The 21,613-nt window shown below is 39.8% G+C and overlaps 1 protein-coding gene across 5 annotated transcripts; it reads left to right on the top strand.

Annotated features, from left to right (window-relative positions):
- The first annotated feature begins 3,900 nt into the window (after positions 1–3,900).
- Positions 3,901–20,326, top strand: LOC139976022 (E3 ubiquitin-protein ligase rfwd3.S-like). 5 transcript variants are annotated; one of them, XM_071984409.1, is made up of 12 exons: positions 3,901–4,158; positions 4,871–5,652; positions 6,661–6,749; positions 9,467–9,727; positions 10,670–10,772; positions 11,604–11,708; positions 12,297–12,460; positions 13,342–13,545; positions 14,458–14,552; positions 15,288–15,379; positions 15,894–16,073; positions 16,688–20,326. In XM_071984409.1, the coding sequence occupies exons 2-12, from the start codon at positions 4,876–4,878 to the stop codon at positions 16,838–16,840; spliced, it is 2,223 nt and encodes a 740-aa protein (XP_071840510.1). In that variant the 5' UTR covers positions 3,901–4,158; positions 4,871–4,875; the 3' UTR covers positions 16,841–20,326. The 5 variants fall into 5 exon arrangements, with proteins under 5 accessions (XP_071840510.1, XP_071840509.1, XP_071840506.1 ...); XM_071984408.1 differs by having other exon boundaries at positions 4,718–5,652; XM_071984405.1 differs by having other exon boundaries at positions 3,901–4,209; positions 4,718–5,652.
- The last annotated feature ends 1,287 nt before the right edge of the window (positions 20,327–21,613 follow it).

Genomic DNA, 21,613 nt, shown 5'->3' with positions numbered 1-21,613 from the left:
ACTCGACCGAGTCGTCGGGGAACATTTCGGGAAGGGGGCGACCGCCCCCCCCCCCCGAGCAAATTTTCTTTATGACATCGCTAGTAATTTCAAAATAGACAATGCTTAGATGCAACTTACAAGGCCTGGGAAGTGTCATTTCCAGCGATCTGGGAGGCATTTTCGGCCAAAATTTTTCTTGTACGCTTCGCGCCAACTCATGGTGGCGCTTCGCTTAGATAGTTTGCCTACAGGCAATTACTCGCTACACGCCTGTTCGAATTTGTAAAGCAAAGAGCAGATATAACATCATATCAGTGAGCATTGAAATGCATTTTCCACGATGAACAGCCTCAAAAACTGTCTATGTGTGTAGTCAAAGGCGTAGGAGCCCAATTGGATTTGGGGGCTGTAATGACTTGCCCGAAAAAAAAAAGCCAAAATTTTTCGCGCGCAAAGCGCGCGTTCAACATATCGATGCCAATATCATATAAGCAAACATCGCTCATTATATTGCATGGCATCGTGTACCGCACGGTCCGTCAAAGTTGCACAGTATACCGCCAAATGCTAATGTAAACAACCAAATATCTTATGTAGATGGAGAAAAACCATACAGATCCATTTATGTCAAAACTCTCTTTTACAGTAGTAATGTCGGCCAAGCTTACAACTTTATTTTAATTACCACGGAGATCATTTTTAAGCTATTCATTGCTATTTATTTTTCTTTCAGTAGGTGTCCGAAAAAAATTGGAAAAAATTTGGTTGCGGCGGGGGGGGGGGGGGGGGGGCTGCAGCCCCCGCCTCCTACGGGACCTACGCCTATGTGTGTAGTGTTCGGTTTCGATATACCTGATATCGGAAATATCTGCTATTTTTCTGTTCCTTCAACCAAATTTTACAATAGCCATTATAAGAGGTTGCAATATTTCTACACCAATAAATTAACTCTGTCTGAATTTTCGAAAATTTCCTCACCAACATTATTCATCATACTTTCCTCTACTCGTGCAATTTTCACCTGTCTGTTAGGGGTTCAAGGAGGTTTTTCTATATTGGTTATCCATAGATTGAATTTTCTGCAACATTATGGGTATGTTTTCAAGTGATTTTATTCACGAGAAATGGGAATTTTCAAATTCTCAACAAATAATGGGCTTAAAACCTTCAAAAGTGGGGCTTTCGGATATTGTGGGCCGTGACGTAGAATCACCTACAAAAGCAATCATCCATAGGACATGCAATCAGGTCGAACATGATGTGTGACTGGTGACAATCTTCAAAAAGGTTATGGATGGAAAAAAAAACTTTTGGGAAAAGCTTGGTTCTCAGGCAAAAGTCTACATCTGGTTGCTCATTTTCAAGCCCGAGAAGTGCCATTTCCGGTGATCTGGGGGGTATCAAAACCCAAAATTTTCTTGTACGCTCCGCGCCAACCGATGGTGGCGCTCCGCTTAGATAGTAATTCGCGCCCCCCGGGTTAGAAAATCCTGGATACGCGCCTGATATATATATATATATATATATATATGCGACCTTCCTTGCCGGTTTTGGGCCTCTGTACGTGCAATCAGCGTCGTAGCCTAGTGGTTGGGGTGTCCGCATATAAAGCGGGAGGCCGGGTTCGAGTCCCGGTGGAGGCTGGACGTTTTATCACTGTTCTTGATTTTCCTTCTCATTACGTTGTCTCATTACGTTGTATATAATATATATATATATATATATATATATATATATATTTATATATATATTAGCTTCAACGACCTCAGTAGATGTCTTTAAATCATGTAAGTTATATCATTCGTCCTATATACAATTAAACTTTTTTCATATGTTGAGTCTTCTTGATAAGGAAGTGACGGTCGTCCGAGCCGCCTCCCCCCCCCCCCCCCGCCCATGTCCAAATTTTTGCCATCATATTTGACATTTAGCAATACCAGTGATGGCTCATTTAGCATTTGTCCATAAGAATGTCCATAAGACTATTACAGAAATTAAGCATGACCACTCTATATAGAGGAATTTCGATAAGCAGCCATACGTAGGATAAACGTGGATTTACGAAATTTCTTTGGTGCAGCACATCACCGGTTGTTTGCTTAGGTTAAGTTGTGTTGCTGAGCAATGGAATGAGTATAAAAGTCGAATTACGGGTACAAATATTAAACGATAACTATTGCTGAATTTAATGAAACAACACAGTTAAATATCAACGTTACCTAAATATAAAGCTTATTATTATTAAACTACAGTATTTTGAAAACGAACAATCGCCGCCAGCTTTTACCTCAACTTTGGAATCTGTTCAGTTTAGAAAGTCATTTCAATTGGGAAAACCGTAGATTGCTCTTTGATGTAAAACCCACCTTACTATAACCCGGCCGGTATTGAACCCGGAACCTCCCGAATGCAAGTCTCATTGCTTCAAATGCCCAGGCGCGTAGCCAAGGGGGGGGGGCGAAGGGGGCGGCCGCCCCCCCCCCCCCTTGAGCATATTTTTTACAATTTTTTTTAAGGTTTTTATGATATCGCTAGTATTTTCAAAAGAGAAAATGCTAAGATGCAACTAACAAGGTATGGGAAGTGCCATTTCCGGCGATCTGGGAGGCATTTACAGCCAAAATTTTCTTGTACGCTTCGCGCCAAACATGGTGGCGCTACGCTTAGATAGTTTGCAATGCCAAATCTACAGTTTCGCCCCTCCCTTGGCAAATTCCTGGCTACGCGCCTGCAAATGCCACCGCCTTTATCTACTCGGCCACAGCACCGGTTTTGACCCAAGAACCGAGAGGCTGGCGTGATAGCTTGTTTGGTTTTCGAGCTGATGTACATTGCTACATGTAAATGCATAGGGACATTGGTAGCAAGTCAATTCAGCTATATAGACCCACATAACATGGATGGAGATTGTTTTCTACTGGAACCCACCACAACTGAGCTACAGCTTAAAGGTAGTCAGTATAGACCCCAAATTATAGCACGCTATACTTGCTGGAAGTTTTCGAAAAGTACTTTCCTGGAGGTATATACTCTCCAAATTGTTCTCAGACATTTTTAAGGAACACACAAGATGACTGAATGTCCCAGTGAGGAACATTTCCTCGAAGGTGTTGTAATAAAAACAGTTTAAGAATTTTGACCAAAGGTGACCATATTCAATATCTAGCATATTTGGGACCCATACAGCATATCTTTAAGATCTGTTTGATTTTGCATTATATATCTATGATAATCAAGCGCGCTATGTGCAAGCTGAGTCTAGCCTTAGATACGATTCGGGCGCGCTTTGTGAGAAGCCTAGTAGAGAAGGGTGATCAGTAGGGTAATTAGTATCCCTGCTTTGTCGCACTACACCAGTTTCTTGTTCTGATGAAAACGACTCGTAGGAACCGTGAAGGCTATTCATAAGGTAAAAACACCAAATGCACGTCGTGAAATCACGAAGCTGAATAAATTCAATGGGGACTTAGAGAACCGTTCCAGTGGGGTTTGATGGATTGATTATTTTTTTCATCTTTAGTACAATTAAACTTATAAAACAATGCAAAATGGACCAATTCAATAGCTACACATATGATTGCTATTAGCGATTGACCCATAATATGCCATCCTGCTATAGAAGACAAATAATCATAATCATTGGTGAGCTCCCAACTTCAGCAAGGATGTTACTACACCGAGATATTCTTACCTCACCGATCGAGACACATAATTCTCTAATATGAACACGCTTGAGAGTCTGGAAGTAATATAGAAAGTCATAACTACTAATAATGTACTTGTTGAAACCTTTCAGCAATTTTATGCCTTCCTAAGCAAGTCTGGGGTCAATATACCATAGTGCCTTGACTTGACTATTGGCAAAATGTTGGGATTATAACATGGAGTCAACGGCGTCCAATGGATATGTTTAAACACAATATATGGCGCGGAAGGTACATATTGCCGTGTCGAACCTGTACTGCCCCTGGAGTAGGGCCGAGTGAAACGGCTACCAACGTTAGACTACTGTACAATCTGTTCATAATGCTGTGAAAACGTTACGTTCGCTATTGCATAACTTTCACTTTCAGGTAGACTCGAGTGGAATGGATGCAGTTTATCTCTGGCACACTGCCATCGGGATGCTCATGAGATGAGCGAAGAGAAGAACTAGCCTCCAATAACATTGAATTAGTACGCATTTCACAAATACAAAAGCATCTGCCAATGTTAGGCCTGTCGGAGGTCAGCGTCTGGCTCTGTTGCAACTCCCCGGTCCTAGCCGAGCGTTAGGCCTACATAAGGTCCAAGCTAAACTTAACATAGTGGCTGGACATAGACGTAGGCTAGGAAAACCCATGTAAAATTAAACAATATAGGTAAGTGGTTGAACAGGCCTGTAGTGTTATGAGGTTAGCCTACAACAGACCTAATCAAGCCCAAACAATAGTTCCCAGGCTAGGCTTCATAATCTTAGGATGAACGGTTAGTAAGTTATATCATGATCAAGCAAATTGGGACTGGTGTCTACGTAATAACAGTTACTATGTTAGTGGGGCATAGCCTAGATCGTTTAAGCTAACGTTGTTAGGCTAGGCCCAGTAGAGAAAATGTTCAGAAGTGGAATGTGTAGTGTACAGTTAAGCTACAGAAAATTTGATGTAATGTGAAGAATGGTTTAATGTGAAAAAAATATTTATGCAGTTAAAGCAGGACCACATTTTGTAGTTCTTATCTTCTTTTTGTCTTCCAGTTATCGTGACATTGCTTTCCTAGTAGCACTGATTATACTAGCTCCTGGATGGCCAATGATAATGCACAGTTGTGGCAATTATAGGCCTACTAGTAGCTTCTAAGGCCATTCACAGCCAAACTTCTAACTTCAGGCTTCTTTTGACATCATCAGTTACGATGGATTCAGAAGCGGAAACAGTTTTTGATGGCGATGAAGGACGTAGTACCCCGTCATCTTCTCAGTCAACTGACCTGTTTGATGATGATAACGACGAAGAAGATGATGATCGTGTTATGGAAGTGAGTGACGAGTCGGGAAGCCGTCCAGATGACACAGCGACTTGGTCAAGAGACAGCAACAGCCAACATCTATTACAGCACATAGTTGCAAGAACTCAAAATGTAATATCACAAAACATCCATTCCGAGGAGAACAGGGTTACCGCTGGTGAGACGGAGGATAACCCAGGACAGTCAGAGCCTGTAGAAGTCAATGTATTAAGAACTAGTCAATCAAGGGCTGATCACCAAAACAGGGCTTCAGCGAGTAATAGTCAAACCGAGATTCAGAACAGTCCCCCGAGACCGTCGAGTCAGTCAGCCGAAAGAATCCGAGCCGAGTCACCTGTTTTCCATTCCAGTCCGGTGGGACGTTCAAGTCAGTCAGCCAGAACAAACCGAGCGGTATCGCCTGTTTTCCATTCCAGTCCGGTGGGACGTTCAAGTCAAACCAATGTACAAAGAACAGCAAGAGTTCCTGTAGAGAGTCCAAGATCCAACGCAATTTCCCAGAGTCACCAAAGACAGACGGTACCCTCCATCACTTTAGAGGGGGACAGACTAACAGCCTCTGAGAATGAAAGACGTCGCGATTCTCTGAGTGACTTTAAGCTTCCGAACGATGATACGAAGAAGACCGTCTTCGATGACGATACAGACAGTGATGATGAATCCGTAAGTATATATTGTAGGATATGTACGAGACTAACTAGAGGATGTATACTTTAGAAAAACTGTGTCAGTTGGTCTGAGATGAGTAGATATCTAAAGGACAAGAGGTATGAGCACTGCAAAAATCTACCGACAGTCTGAATTGAGCTCTGATATCTCGTCGGCCATATACCCACAGAATGAAAGCTACCCTTTTACTGTATGGTGACCTGATGGACAATCAATTTATCTACAGTGATGTTACTCCTGAAGACCTTCCATTGCAGTGATATCTTGGACACTTGCAAACATATGAATTTATTTGTTCTGGAAGTAACACCAGAAAGTCCAGGTTTTGCCTGAAAATACTTAGTGCAGTTAAAGCGTCTTGTCCAAAAAAATGTATGCGTCATTCCTCGCGCACAGTGCGAGGGTAAATATAGCGAGCTGTGGAAGCCTGAGATCCCACGGTCAACTAAAAGTGGACGGGTTTTCCTTCTACGGTTTAAACCTTATTATTCGTATATTCCTAATTGAGAATACTCCCCAACAGTTTGTTAATGGGGTCCATGGCATCTCAGCTGCTTTGTACCGACTATTGCTTCTTACCGGACTCGACAGCCGTGTCTGTCTGACATCTGCTTACTTTACACACGGAGCAGTCACATATCTTATACAAGGGATCTAGCTTAGGTTCGTACTCTGGTACTCTGCAGAACTGGACTGGAAGGGCAGATCTTTAATCTCATATCTCAAAATGACTATCAGCCCTTGAACGTGTCACAGTATTAGTCTTACAAAAGTGTGCTCGACACATGAGTTATCATATGAAGTAATTACAGGGTGGACCATAAATATTTGTACATAGTGTCCAGTGTTTAGACCGTGTCCGACCAAGGGGAGTTAATGAATCTCTGTAATGTAATATAAAAGTTGTTTACATCGATCAATGCTTATTTATGCTACAGCACAATCTCATTTTGATTTGGAACACTAAAAATGCTTCTTCAAAACTGTATTCTCTCTCTTCAGCAAACCTGTATCATTTGCTACGAGCCTTGGTCTAATTCTGGGAAGCATCGGTTAGCCTCCCTCAAGTGCGGTCATTTGTTTGGTTCGAGGTAGGTCAACTCACCAGGAGTGATTCCAGGCAAAAATGTCTAATTTTATCAGTGAAATAAAAAAGATGTACATATGAGCAATTGCTGTTTAAAGGGATAGTCCAGATGAAACATTTTTTCAGGACTGATGAAAGGTCTTGGTGAAGTTTCCATTTCAAATTTTTATGAGAGGTTTTTTTGGTGATACTGTAATAACATTTGAAGTTTGCACTGGTCAGTAGTGAACTTGGGGCAAACAGGTGTGATGTCATCAACGTACATGCTGGCAAACTTGTTTTAAATGTCTTTCCTTAGAATTCGCACTTTCTTTTTCGAAATTGAAATGCATCTCAATGTGAATACTCATTCAGTCATTGTTAACTTTGCATAAGGAAAAGTTGAAAGTTTCCCCTGGCCTTTCTTTTCAACTAGTGATTGTTCTTTTCAAAGTTTTGAAATTAATAGTTATTATACAGGGCTCATTATTCCGTGGTAAAATACCAGAAGATTATAACAATGTGTGGTATTAAGTACTAAGTACACATTATGATTTAACGAATTAGAAGCACAGGTATTTAAATCTTACTGTAGGTACCAGAAGATTATAAACAATGTGTGGTATTAAGTACTAAGTACACGTTATTATGTATCGATTTAGAAACACAAGTAATCTGGCCCACTCCACAGCATTTAAAGCAAATCCAAGGGTAGATGAAACTGAATATTTATTTGCCACCGGCTGTGTTAGTGTCGGGACTTTCCCTACATGTGACTGTATTTGTGTTGTAAAAGTAACTGCTGTGTTATGTTCCTAATAAATCCAGGACTGGTAATGGTGTGTAGCTCTAGTTCATTCTTGTACACAGTAAGTTATGAGGTTTGTTAATCCACTGACATATACAGATATTGAAATACTGCCATACCCTCCCTCTGTCTTACCCTCCCTCTGTCTTACCCTCCCTCTGGCCTACCCCTTCACTTCCCTCCTTCCCTTGTCTGATCAACACACAAAGCTTTTGTGCATTCCCAAACTGTCTTTAATTGTTCCTCTTGTCTTTCAGACAAATTTATACATGTATTATAAATTTGGTTTGAGTTGTTGTTGTTGTATGTTTTGTTGTGTTTGCCTAAGTTATTGTCTGATGCTACCACATGTACGACCTGTCTACAGTATACATGTACGCATGCATGCATGTATGTCCATGCTCTAGTGTATTACAGTCTTGTAGCACAGCTCATTTGCATTTTAAGTTAACTTTGACTGGAATACCCTTACCCTTAAATTCTTGCTTGGTTCGAACCCCATTCAAGCCAATAAAATTTATTTGCTCTTATACAAATTTTAACTGTTCAAACTTGGAGGTAAGTTTACTGTCATGATCCAGGCCTAGATTTTTCACATTTCTGTATAAAATTAATTGGTTAAAATCAAGTTCCCACTGGCAGTTTACTGAATTTTACAGCGCACAAATAGTTGCAGTATAGGCTTATAGGAGAAGCCCAATAATATATGCGGACAAAATTGCAGTATTAATACAGAGCTGACTTTAGATACGTACTTCTGACTGACGATTGTTATCCCACTTTATATCCCACTTTATATCCCACTTGATGTGCTTTATATTCTAAATGTCTACTGGCAATTCTTAGCATATACTGGCAGAAAAACTGCCAGTGGCTTTAATGTTTCTTCTATTGGCAAACATTGAAATTCGCTGGCACTAACAGTAGCCAGTAAATAGCCTGAACTTCGAGGCCTAGTGGTCATTTTTTCCTTTGAGAAACTAAATTCACCTTACTCTCAGCTAAAGTAGGTGCCGAATTATAGGAAGCAGTATGTGTAGCCTTAGAAGGATAGTTTAAGTAAAGATGTTATCATTTCTAAAAATATACACATCGGGTGAGAATGTGTTTCCTTGTATTTAACGAGCAGACAAGGGTATGTGTTTTGCAAGAAGGTCGAATTCATGTTGGTGTTTTTTCTGCTCTTTATGTCATAAAGGTCTGAAGAGCAGGCATGTTTACGTTCTCATCGAACAGCTATTGATTTCTGGCATTTGATCATCGATGTTTCCTCTCCGTTAAAGCAGGCGTAAACAGGAAAGGCCTGGATGTGTATCAGTGCTCATTGTATGTGTGCATTCATGTGTGCATGTATATGTGCGCATGTGTGCATGTATGTGTGCATTCATGATGCTGTCAGATTATTATCGTTTAAGACATAGGGTATACCTTTCAAGTTATCTGCTGGTCGTCGAAAAGGGTGGAGTCGAACATTATCCGTTTAATGGAAGTTAGGTACAAATATTTGACATGGCCCTGGTGTGGGGGAAGGAGGGGGGGTTTGTAGAGTTAAATGGGAATTATGAAGTTGGGTTCTCCTAAAATACTGAAAAATACAACATCTGGTTAAAATGTGTACAAAGCTGATACATATCTTTGCATGCTATGCCATTATAATGGATAAATTCAACCCTGACCCTAGCAACTATGGTCATCATCAGATACAGTATATCTTAATCACACTCTCCCCCCTCTCACCCCCCTGCAAGAAAGAAGAAAGATCGACAGCAGAACCAACCTGTCTATGTCAAGTGCTTGTTAGATTTCAAGAAAAGTTGTTTCTTTTCTGCCGTATATTTCTTTGCCTTAACATCGACAAGATGTATAAGTTTGCATCATGCTCAGATGTTTATATTTCATCGAAGGGTTTTATCTTTTTCTCTTATGAATTTTAGCTGTATACAGAAGTGGTTGAAAGGCCAGGGAGGTAAATGTCCACATTGCAACGCCAAGGCCAAGAAAACAGACATAAGGGTGATTTATGCCAAAGCCCTGAAAGCCATCGATACCTCCGAGAGGGACAAAGCAATAAAGGACCTGGAGAAGGAGAAAGAACTCAGAAGGAAAATTGAAATTGAGAAAGCACAAATCATGCTGAAATATCAAATGGCTGTGGAGGAGGTTAACAGGATGAGGTCACAGGTCAAACACCAGAGGTAAGTTACGAAAAGTACCCAGAGATGGGTTGTTCAATCATTTGGATATCATGCTGAAATATCAAATGGCTGTGGAGGAGGTTAACAGGATGAGGTCACAGGTCAAACATCAGAGGGTAGTTACACACGCAACACAGAAATATGTTGTACTTTCATTCGTTGGTTATCATAATTAAGTACCAAATGGCTGTCGAAGAGGTTTAGAGGATGAGGTCATAGGTCAAATACCAGATGTAAGTTAAGAATATAACACAGAAATGGGTAATTCAAACATTGGTTATCATGCTCAGATATCAAATGGCTGTAGAAGAGTTATGGGATGAGGTTACAGGTCAAACACCAGACATAAGTTCCACACAAAGCAGCAGACAAGTATTTGAATTATATGGTTCTGTCCAGAAGACAAGTGTGTTCTGATAAACTTAAGTTTTCAGTCAAGTGGCAAAACAATTTGTCCAGTTTCGTTTTTTTTTTCACCTAGTGCCCAGAGATTTGCTGTCCCTGACTCTATTTTCCCCATCTTTCTGGTTTACAGATGCTTTTAGAACCCTCCCCTTCTCCCCCCAAGTACCCACTTCTGAGTCATAACGAAGTCATGGTACATAGACTATGCAATGTGAAGCACTAAAGAGAACGATGTTGGTAAAGTGACATTCATTGAACAAAAACCGGTCTATGTATCCTGATGAGTAAATGATTCGTTGCATCTATGTTTCTCTTCCGAATTGTTATTAGTTTACGATAATAAAACTTGTGATCATGTCACAAAATGCAAAGTTCTATACAGCCTAATGTTTTGGTATGCCGGTCCATATCCTTTTCTCACCAAGAAATTCTGTATAATTTACAATGTCGCACGAAGTGTGGACAATATTTCACTCCCTGATCATATTTTTGTTTTTTTGTATTTATTTACAATTTTTTGCTTGTAACATTTGTCAGCTCATCGAGTAATTCATCTCAACCGGGCCCCTCGAGTACACAGGGTGTGAAACCAACCTTGTCTGGCAGTTACAATTTGGAGAAGACCATTTCTGTGTCTAATGTAAGTACACCATCCTTCTAGACTTCAATACTTTAAAACTGGGGACAAGGCATTTTCAGTATGTGCCCCCAAGCTATGGAATGCCTTGCCGAATTCAGTACGTACCTTCGCAAGCCTTGCCAGTTTTAAAACATCGCTGAAAACATATTATTTTAGAATTGCCTTTGATGATTGAACTGTACAGTGTTTTTGTATCACCATGGCTTTAATATATTTTTCTATCCTATTATAGGTTTTATGGTGTATACCTTTTAGGCGATATTTTTCTACAGCTTGCTTTTGAATGTTGCCTGTACTAATTGTTTCAATTCCTGTAAAGTGCTTCGAGCAGCGTTGCTGATGAATGCGCTATATAAGTACTATTTTATTATTATTATTATTACTCCAAAGGAAACTGTTATAAACTCTCTTTCTTCTTTCCAATTCCCTGTTATACCTCCCTTACCTCTGCCCACCCCCCCCCCCCCCCACAGCCTCGCCAAGTCTTTACCTTCCATTTTAGCCTTGACCAGAGATAAATTCTATGTCTCCATTATTAATTTTTCACCTTTGGTTACCCCCATTAAACCATATTCTCCCATCCCTCCATCCTTCTCTCTCACATGCAAGATCTTTTTCTGCTGTTGGAATTTTTTTGACTGATCTTCACTTTGACTATCGAAGATTCGTTCCCCGTCTTAGCCTTGACTCTACCCATTCCATCAAGCTACTTGTCGGCACTTATTCATTTAATTTTGGTCAAATTCTAGTTTTATGAAACAAAAAACTAGGCATGTTGAACTGTGAATTGATGCTTTTTTTGTCCTGTTTTCTTTGCGGTCTGTTTTTCAGGATGGCAACAGCAGGATTCTATCCTACGACTATTCCAATCACTGCCTGGTCGCGTCGGTTCCCTCACCGAATCAACTTTTATTTGCAGGGTTTGGTGTAAAAAAGGTATTGCGGATTTGTCATACAAGTATGGCTGAAGATAAATAGGAGCATCAAGATTAAAACTGTGTAAAAACACATTGCTTAAGTGGTAGAAATAGTTGTACAGCGAATGTATTTCTGGTGGCAAAAGTTGATGCCATGTCGAAAACTGTATTGAGAGTCTTAATTCCAGACCTGTGTCAGACCAAATTTCTCTAAGTTTTGACAAAAGTACAGTATTGTCCGTCAGTTTTATCAGATAAAATAGCAGTACTGAACACTTCACAATGTGAAGGTCTCACAAAACTCTTTGATATCGACTTAATTTTTTAAGCAGATTTTTGTTCACATTTGCTGAAGGGGGCACCTTTTGGTTGTGTTTATGTGGATGAGAGGTTGAGGTGGGGGAGTGGGGTAGGGGGAGTGGGATGGGGAGGGGGAGGGGAGGTGGGAAGGGTGGCGGGGAGGGAGAGGAGCTGGAGTGAGTGAGACAGTCAGGATAGAATACATCATTCACAATTTTTATTATCACTCTAAGAAATTCTGAAACTTTAACCTACAATACATTTTGAAATGTTATTTACTCTATTTTCCACCATCTTGTGTGGTTAGATAAGTGCTCTTATGAATTGGAAGACCAACCAGTACCTCCCGATGCACTCCAAGCCGATCAGAGGAATGGCGTTCAACGGACGCAACGATGGCCTACTGCTGACGGGTGCCATGGACAAGACCCTGAAGATTACGAGTCTAACGAGTAGTACAGTTGTCCAAGTGTAAGTTGAGAACTTTAAAGTTTATTCATGACAGTTGTAAGTGGAAGTGGGGTTCCATAAAGTTCTGCATAACTGCAAAATCCTCCAGTTAAAACACGGTATGGTCTAATCATTGAAAATGATGCCAGGCCCCTTTTGAAAGAGATCCTTTCTTTTTATTGGTCTGAAAAGGGGTTAGAATGAGTGAGCTTAGGAATAACAAGTTCCAAGAGTTTGGAAGTTCATTTGAAAACATTCATATATCACCTTTCCAATATTCGCATCAAAATATTTGCAAATATCATATCAAACAGCTGGTTTTTGTTATATATTTCCAATTATGAATTTAAATTAATTTGAAAATAATTTGAAGTAGTTTCGCAGTAAAGGCTACAGCCTAACATGCTAGAGTATGTACCATCTAGACATATATCCACCACAGAATGTAGTAGGTTCCATGAAATTCAACATGGATTCATCAGAGGAGAGCAACGACCTCTGCTCTCTCTCTCTTTAACTTTCTGAGAAATGACTGAATAGATATGTACTTTCAAACCATTATTAGAAGACTTGCTTAGAAATAATGATCAAAATATTAAAATAGAAATAAATCAAATATTAAAGTAGACATAATTGCCAAGGAAACAAAGGAATAGGCAAAAATGTGATTTAAAGCTAAGAACAGGATTCAAACTGGAGTTCAGTGGTTTAAAAAAAAATTCTAGTAAAATTTTCTTTGGGGGGGGGACTGTTGTACTTCAGCTTTTACCCCGTGGCAATGAGTAGTTTGTCAGAGTGTTTTGTATTGTATCCGACGAATCGTAATCAAACCAGGGGTGTAGCCTTTCTAGTCGCTTTTCCGTCGGACCCATCCGGAATGTTTTTTTTATTTCACATTTCAGATACGACACTGCTGCTCCCGTCTGGTCGTGTTGTTGGAACCAAGAAGACGTAAACTACCTCTACGCCGGTCTTTCAAACGGGACAATTCTGGTCTACGATACCAGAAACACTTCACAGGAGGTCTTAGCACTCAACAGAGAGGGTAGCAAACATCCAATTGTGGCGATGAACTATGTGCCAAAATCTGAAGGTTCTAGATTCAAGTGAGTATAGACCGTCGTCAAGTTCTTGAAGACACTCGTCAGTGAGTAGAATGGCAAATGTCTCTGTTAGCCTGATATTCCATGGTTCTTTTAAATACTTGCATAAGGAAACATAAGGAATGATGGCTCCCCCTCGTTACCATAGTTACCAGACTTGTAGTACAAGTACATTGGCACGAGTTACAAGTAGAATTCCCCCTCGGTACGTAACGTCAAGCAGGCTGTAACCACAAGTATGTGTGCCCCAGTTTGCCCCAGGCAGTGTAAATACCAGATTTTTCATTCATGGCCTGAGTATGGCTGTGCTTCTAGGCTAGAATACAAGTACGAGAACAGACTTGCTTCAAGTCTGATGCTTACTTTGGATTATAATTTTGACCCCAAATGACCTCTATGAGGATGTCACTACAAGACCATGTGGTCTTTCTTATAAGCTATTTTATTAGCAACGTTGGACCCATTCGATTGCCCCCTTTGACCTGTATCTATCTGTTTTGGCAAGGCAATGGATTGGCGATCTAAGGATTTGCAGGCTCGAGTCCACTACAGCACTAATAGTGCTGTAGTGTAGGGAGTGTTTGAATTATGCACACTCTGATGTGTTGGTGTGATAAGTTACCAGTGACCAAGGGTTAGTGTTGTAAAGTCGTGTGGGGTTGGGGGAGGGGGGTACTTGGCCTCAAACAAGACTGTTAACTTAAACAAATATGTTCCCCGTTGTGTAAATGTGGCAGTAACACCCTGCCAGCATGTTTCTGCGTATCCGTGTGGTTTCAGTGTAGTTCATGAAATACATTGACATAATCCGTAACAAGTTTGAAGATTTCTCTCTATATTTTCTGGGGAATTCTGGAATTGTCATGAATATCATGAATGTCTTTAAATTATGTGTAAATGTTCCTTTTGTTTCAGCTGTTCGGGGCTTCTAGTCGGGACGCTAAGTAATTGTTCGTTCTGGGAGCAGACTTTGTCCTTAGAGTTCACTCCGCACATACTCCCCTTAGAAGGTAAGTACAAGATGGACGTCTGCATACTGTAGTCTCAAGGTCTAACAGTCAAAAAACCAGGCCACAATTTCTTTTTCTTTTTTTACGGTTTTGAAATGTTCGAAAGAGCAAGGAAATATTTGTTAAAACAAGTTTTTTAATTTTTGGGGCAAAATTTTGTTAGAAGATTGTGAAATTCTCTGGAACAGATTCAAATGTGCTTGTTCATTCTATAGTGAGATCCGTAGATATTTTAAAAGTCAAAATATGACAGTGACCCAACATGTACATTGTAAGAGAGATGTGTAGGTTTGATGAATAGAGCATACACCAGGCTTTGGTGGTGATACCAACTTATCAGTTTACCCTTAGTTACGATGCAATTCTGAATTTTGTTGTAGACAACTGGTCGTCTGCCGGACGACCTACCACAGCTGATCTTGGGGTCGTCCGGACCGAAATTTGGGCATCTAGTACGACCGTAATACCATTTACAATTTGTTCCGCACCTCGGTTCTGATGTGTGTGGAACTGTGCATCATTTTGTCTAAAGACTATGTAGTGATGCATCAGGCTGTTTTGATTATTATGCTGAAAGATTTTGTGCCATATGCAAATGTGTGTTAGCAGATATGAAGTGTTCCTGTGAAAGAATAGAGTATGAATTCTCAAATGTAATGTACTCCTACTGCAGAATTTATTTTTTATGCTTTGCACCACAACAACATTTTGATCACTTTTTGCTCTTACCTGCAGGCAACTGCATCTCCCTCTCCTTTGAAGGGAGTACCAGACATTGCCTCGCTTCGTTTAGACCAAACAAGACGTATCCGTCCATGCGACATGTCGTAAGTGTTTCCCCACACAGACTTTTTTGGCACAATTCGTGCAGATATCCTACAACGAATGGGTGGCCATTTTTTTTACAGAGCACACAGTTGGTATTAAATGTAGATATGTAATGAGACATGTAAGAGTTAGATTGGGTCCATCCTTTTTGACATGTTTCAGGCCACAAAATTTCGGTCTGTTGACCTGGCTAACGGTACTGGCAATATTCTGCCGGTAGATACTAAGAAATTTAAGCACATGCTAAGTCGGTTTCACAAGCGACAGGGGGCCAAAATCTGCATTATTTCCGTACATAATATAAGCCTTTTTTTACAGCTTATTATCAGCGAATTTTATTTGGTCTGCTCCCAAATGCCTTTACAGGAACTGATGTGTTTTGCAATTCAGGTAAATGTCTGTTAGGACTTGACTCATTAGCCACTAGATTTGTTACGCAAATGCATGAAGTGAGAAATAAATTAATTCTTGAATGAAATGGTGTTACACTTTGCCATGCTGTGTCCTATTTAGATGTGTGAGCTCCTCTCGACTACCAGGCCAGGAGACACGGAGCCTGAATTTAAGTGCAATCCTATCCAATCCTACTTTGGCGGATCGACGGTAAAGCTTCTGGCCCGATCGACCATCTTCAGGAGACCCAACTCCAACGACCGTTTGCTCATAGCTGCCGGAGACGAGGGTTCCAGTTCGGTCAGTTTTGCAATTTTTCAGCTTTTTTTCCAGGCATCTCCTCGTGTCACAAACTTGCCACTGTGTCATATGCACGGCTGCCGTGAAGTAGCTCTGTGTTTGAATTTTTAAAATTTAATCGATGCAGTTTATAAAAGTTTCATTTCTCAATTTTCATTTCAATTATATGAACAAAAAGTCAACAGTTTTATAGAAATTGTAAAGGATATGTAATATTCTAATTCTGCACACCAATAGATAGTCTGATCATGTCTGTGTTATGTTTCAACATGTTGACGCTGTCAACAATTCATGGCTCTGTTGTTGACATGTTACTCATGTTGCCAATCTACTTGTTTGTTATAGTGATAATTCAGCTTTGTTAATTATAATACTTATGGAAATGTTGCCAGATACCTAAGGTTGAACAATACATAATAGGATAGGCTTTTGTGTGTGTCTCGTAATATCTTGAAAAGTCTAAGAGTCAGAAGAATTTTAACTTCACAAAGCTCACAATTGATTTGAAAAACTTCAACTTTATAATGTTTATAATATTGATATCAAGCAAGTAATATTTCTTTGTTCTGTATGTAATTGATGTATTTATGCTTTTTTTTTCCTTCTGTTTCTAGCTGGATTTATGGGACAGCAACTCAGGGGCTAAAGTCCAACATCTAATGGTGGGTGCCACGGTGCTAGATATCTGCCCGTTCAGATACAACAATTGTGACTATCTAGGAGCCTTATCTGAGAAGATCATCAAATTGTACAAGTGGCAGCCTTGATGTGTCACATGAAAAGTCGGATGGCAGGTGCCACTGTTCTAGACAACTCAGATGCAACAATTGGGACTTTCTAGGAGCTTTTTCTGATAAGATCATCAAATTGTACAAGTGGCAGCCTTGATGTGTCACATGAAAATTCCAGCATCTGATGGCGGGTGCCACTGTTCTAGACAACTCAGATGTAACAATTGTGACTATTGTTGAGTGGCAGCCTCAATGTTTAATATGAAAGTCCAGCATCTGATGGCGGGTGCCACTGTTCTAGACATCTCAGATACAACAATTGTGACTATTAAGAAGCTTTTTTACTGAAAAGGTCATCAAGTATTTGCAAGTGGAAGCCTTGATCTGTAACACAAAACAAGCACAGTACTATTATCACCTTTAAGAGAGACAGTCTCACACGAAATGACATTTGATCTCGAAATTGAGATTTCGAGGACGAGCAGAGAGGAAGCATTGAAGAAATCAATTTGACAGATTCTTCCAGATGGAGTACTTTCGCCGTTGCGGCGCCCGATGATTTTTCACCGACCGCTGCATGAGCTTCTCGTCCATGCCTGAGAAAGTCAAATTGTACAAATGGATGGATGCCTCAATGCGTCATACGAACCTCACCAAAGAAAGGACACAGTACTATTTCATAGAATTCGCAGAGACAGTTTCATACGGAATGGTGTAGGAGAGTTGATCTTGATCTTTTGAGAATGTGAAAGACACCAGGAAGGGAAGACATTGAAAATGCTTAGAAGTGAGCTCTTGTCTCAAATGCAATGGACCTCCTATGCTGCAAGAAGCTGTATTTTCATTATAAAAACTCTCACTAGGTTATTAGTCACTCAGTGTGAGAGTAACAACCTTTAGAGCCCGTCCTGAAGGCACCATATTCTATGTCCCACAAAAATCCCAAACTAGCCAATTTGGTATGCCTTGCGTTTAAGTGTTCACCGATGCGCTTTGACCGTGTGTTCCTCTAGGGACTTGCTTTATCTGTCTGTTAGATAAACAGGCATTGCAGTCACACAAATTTGCCCTGTTGCTGTCAAGAAATAAATAACATTTCAAGTATTCCTCGCCTACCAAAAGCGTTTGAATCAACTGGTCATACAGCTGCACCAGATAAAGCGACGATAATCTTCTCCACGATTTTGATATCCGTAGTGATTCAGAGATGTATACAGTACAAGGCCAACTGTATGTTTATACCTATTATGAAAAAATCGACATCATTTTGGGTAAATTTGGCGTAATTTTATCAAGTATGGAAAGCAAAGACTTAGGGGTGAGATTCTATATTATGACATTGCAAGGTTTCTGTATCACTCGCAAGATATTTATGTAACAGTGACGGTGTCTTTGAGTTTTACTTCAGGTGACTCTTTGATAAGAAAAAATTTAGGAAATAAAAATTGAAATCCTTTGAACATGTGGGGGGGGGGGGCTTAACATAAAATTAACACTTTAGCAAATGCACTGTTAAGTCTTTGACTGAAACTTTTTTTTCGTCGCAATTTTTTGCTAAAAACGCTGCCATTTTTTGGGGTCATCAGATTGTGACACATATGTTGCTCATTGAATATCCTTTCATAATTGTGAATGTGTGTCTTGTCTGGCTCTTGAAGCTGAGTGTTAACCGTGATTCCATTTTGGAAAACTTGTGTTATCTGACATAAAAGAGCAATAAGCTGGAAAACGTTACGATTAATTTGCAAAGACAACGCAGTGCTTTCATAAGGATAAGATAAATAATAAGGATACAATTAAGTTTGGTATTTTTGTAGACCATGCGAGCCCCCTCCCCCCCCCCTTGCTGCCCTCGAGAAGTTCTTCAAAATCTTATTTAATTCGGCCTGCTATACTAAAACTTTAAAATCGGAATGATGTTTCTTCTACCCAACCACAGATATACTGAGGCAAGGGCTTTAACTGAATGGCTGTTGAAAGGAAACCATAGAATTTTTTTTTTTTTTTACTTTTGAGGAGTTTTGTGTGTAGAGTCTACCTGTGGTTGGATACAGAATATAACAGATCGACAGAGGGAATGTAAAACTTTGATTTCCTGTCTGATGAAATATATTATTGGTCACAAGAGTAAGAACATGCCTCAAGTGATTTAGACCCCCGGGTTGGGTGTTCAATTTCATTGTGGCCTGCAGGATTAATTTGGTGCCAAGCCCAGGTTCATATGAACAGTGTCCAGTGTTTCTTCTTGCCTATCAGGCATCAGCTTTTCCGCGAATTCGCGGAATATCCGTGATTTCTTTTCTACCTTGGGGACAAAAACTATTATCCTAACACACTGTAGCATTCGCAAACTGGAGCCTATACCGCAATTTGGCAAGTTCCGTGATTTTTTTTTACCCCAGGCTCATCCGTGGCCTATAAAGATGTAATTTAACTGAAGATTGGCCGTAAGTTGGATTTACTATTTAATGACAGCAACAGCTCCGCCGCAACTATTATATGCAAAGTAGATTAGTCTTTAGGAGTATCTGTAGTAGGTCTAGGCTTTAGTGCTTCATGGTGGTTTTGAAAGAAGAAAACTTTCTCCTGGTTGTAAACATCTGTTATAAGAGTAATGTGATATAATGTATGAATATTCAATGATAGTAGCAACTCCGCCCAAAATTAATTATTCAAAGTTGGTTCAGTCTACATGCTACAAGCAATGATGCAAATTTTCCAATTCTATTTAATACCACTCTATGCTGTACGCCCATATCATGCTTGAAAGCACTCGTACTGACAGTATGAAATGTTCCTCGCCTTTATAATCAATATATATAAGCTTAGACCTTCGTACGTATAAAACAGTTTGGGGCAATTTTTTTCCAATGCTACGACCATTCTATGCTGTATGCTCAAGTCATGCTTCAAAGCACTCGTACTGACAGTATGAACAGTTCCTTACCTTGATCTGATAGAAACAAGATATACTGTCAGTACAAAGTGCTTTGGAAAATGATTTGAAACTACTGTTCATATACAAAATAGTCCCAACTGGGTGCCACGTATGTCAGTAATGAAGTAACTGTACTGTGGAAATGTATGAAAATGCAGTATACTGTAAGTAGAGGTTAAGAGATGTTTGTTTTGAAAATAGACAATCTTTCTCCAAGTTCCCAAGATCTGTTGTGAGAAAGTATAATGTGTACTTGATATTCAATTGATTTGCCAAGCTAGAATCCTTCAGTTGCCAAGACAACAAACTGGCCAATAAGATGTTAATCATTAGTAGTAATGAAGTAATGAAAAAGTTCACAAATATTTGTATTCTCTTTTGAAGTTTTTGCTTAATTTGTTTGTTATTATTTTTTTTGTTTTTTTTTCTTACATGTGTTTACCTTCTTTGTATTTGTGCTGTAAATATGATACAAATTTTCGGCAAATTTATACTATTATCATGTAAGGCCTCTCATCATAATACTATATTTATGAAGAAAACAAAAATACAAAAAATAAGAAAGTTTTGATATGAAAAAACGCCCCAAAAAAGCATTTGTTTTTAATTAATATTTCACTTTGCGAAGTTTTTTTCGTACATTGAATGGGTGTGTTTTAATAAGGGGAAGGGGAGAGGAAGGTGAGGTTATACTTTTGCATTTGCAGAATGGGGACAGGCGGTTGACTAGATTGGATGAGCGACTTCCAATGGGAGTTAAAACCTTCTATTGTTGATTGGAATATGACATTCTTAGCCCCAGTTTCCCATTCAATAAAGTGACCCCATTCTCGTCTTCAATAACCAGCCCCACTCCCCTTACATTTCAAAAGTCATCCAGTTCTCCATCTTACCTCCCCTACATTTAATATAGTCCCCACAGATTGATTTAACCCCATCCCATAGAGTGACCCCATTCTTGGTCCTAGTATACCAAACATTGATAAAGTGACCAAATTCTCGGTCCCAGTCCGACAGCCTGATAAAGTGACCCCTTTCTCGGTTCCTGTATCGCACATAAATGAAATGACCTCAATATCGGTTCTAGTCCCAAAGATTGATCAAGTGACACCATTCTTAGTATTAGTCCCACAGATTGATAAAGTGACCTCATTCTCAGACCCTCCTCTCCATACTCCCACCGATCATGTGACCCAATTCTCTACAAACCTAGGCACCCCACATTCTTTGATAGAGTGACGCTTTTTCTCAGCCCTATACCATACATGAGTACCTAAAGACTACTGCTTTGTGTCTCCCCGTAACAGTATCAGAATGTCACAGGGAAGTGTATTACGATGTACACAGGCAAGTGCACTACTATGTTCACAGGGAAGTGTACTGCTATGTACACAGGGAAGTGTACTACTATGTATACAGGAAAGTATACTACTATGTACACATGCAAGTGCACTACCATGTACACAGGGAAGTGTACTACTATATACACAGGGAAGTGTACTACTATGTACACGGGGAAGTCTACTACCATGTATACAGGAAAGTGTACTACTATGTACACATGCAAGTGTACTACTATTTACACAGGCAAGTGTACTACTATGTACACAGGCAAGTGTACTACTATGTACACAGGCAAGTGTACTGCTATGTAAACAGGCAAGTGTACTATACTATGTACACAGGCAAGTGTACTACTATGTTCACGGGGAAGTCTACTACTATGTACACGGGGAAGTCTACTACTATGTATACAGGAAAGTGTACTACTATGTACACATGCAAGTGTACTACTATTTACACAGGCAAGTGTACTACTATGTAAACAGGCAAGTGTGTATACTATGTACACAGGCAAGTGATACTATGTT

This window comes from Apostichopus japonicus, chromosome 11 (assembly GCF_037975245.1).
Source record: "Apostichopus japonicus isolate 1M-3 chromosome 11, ASM3797524v1, whole genome shotgun sequence".
NCBI classification, from domain to species: Eukaryota; Metazoa; Echinodermata; class Holothuroidea; order Aspidochirotida; family Stichopodidae; genus Apostichopus; species Apostichopus japonicus.
The sequence above is the reverse complement of the archived record's forward strand: the minus strand, read 5'-3'. Positions and strand labels throughout refer to the sequence as shown.

Excerpts from the sequence above, each read along its gene's own strand:
- LOC139976022 (XM_071984409.1), top strand. The coding sequence starts at position 4,876 with ATGGATTCAGAAGCGGAAACAGTTTTTGATGGCGATGAAGGACGTAGT. Across the intron at positions 6,750-9,466 it reads GGTCATTTGTTTGGTTCGAG|CTGTATACAGAAGTGGTTGA; the intron begins GTAGGTCAACTC and ends TATGAATTTTAG. Across the intron at positions 14,553-15,287 it reads GCACATACTCCCCTTAGAAG|GCAACTGCATCTCCCTCTCC; the intron begins GTAAGTACAAGA and ends TCTTACCTGCAG.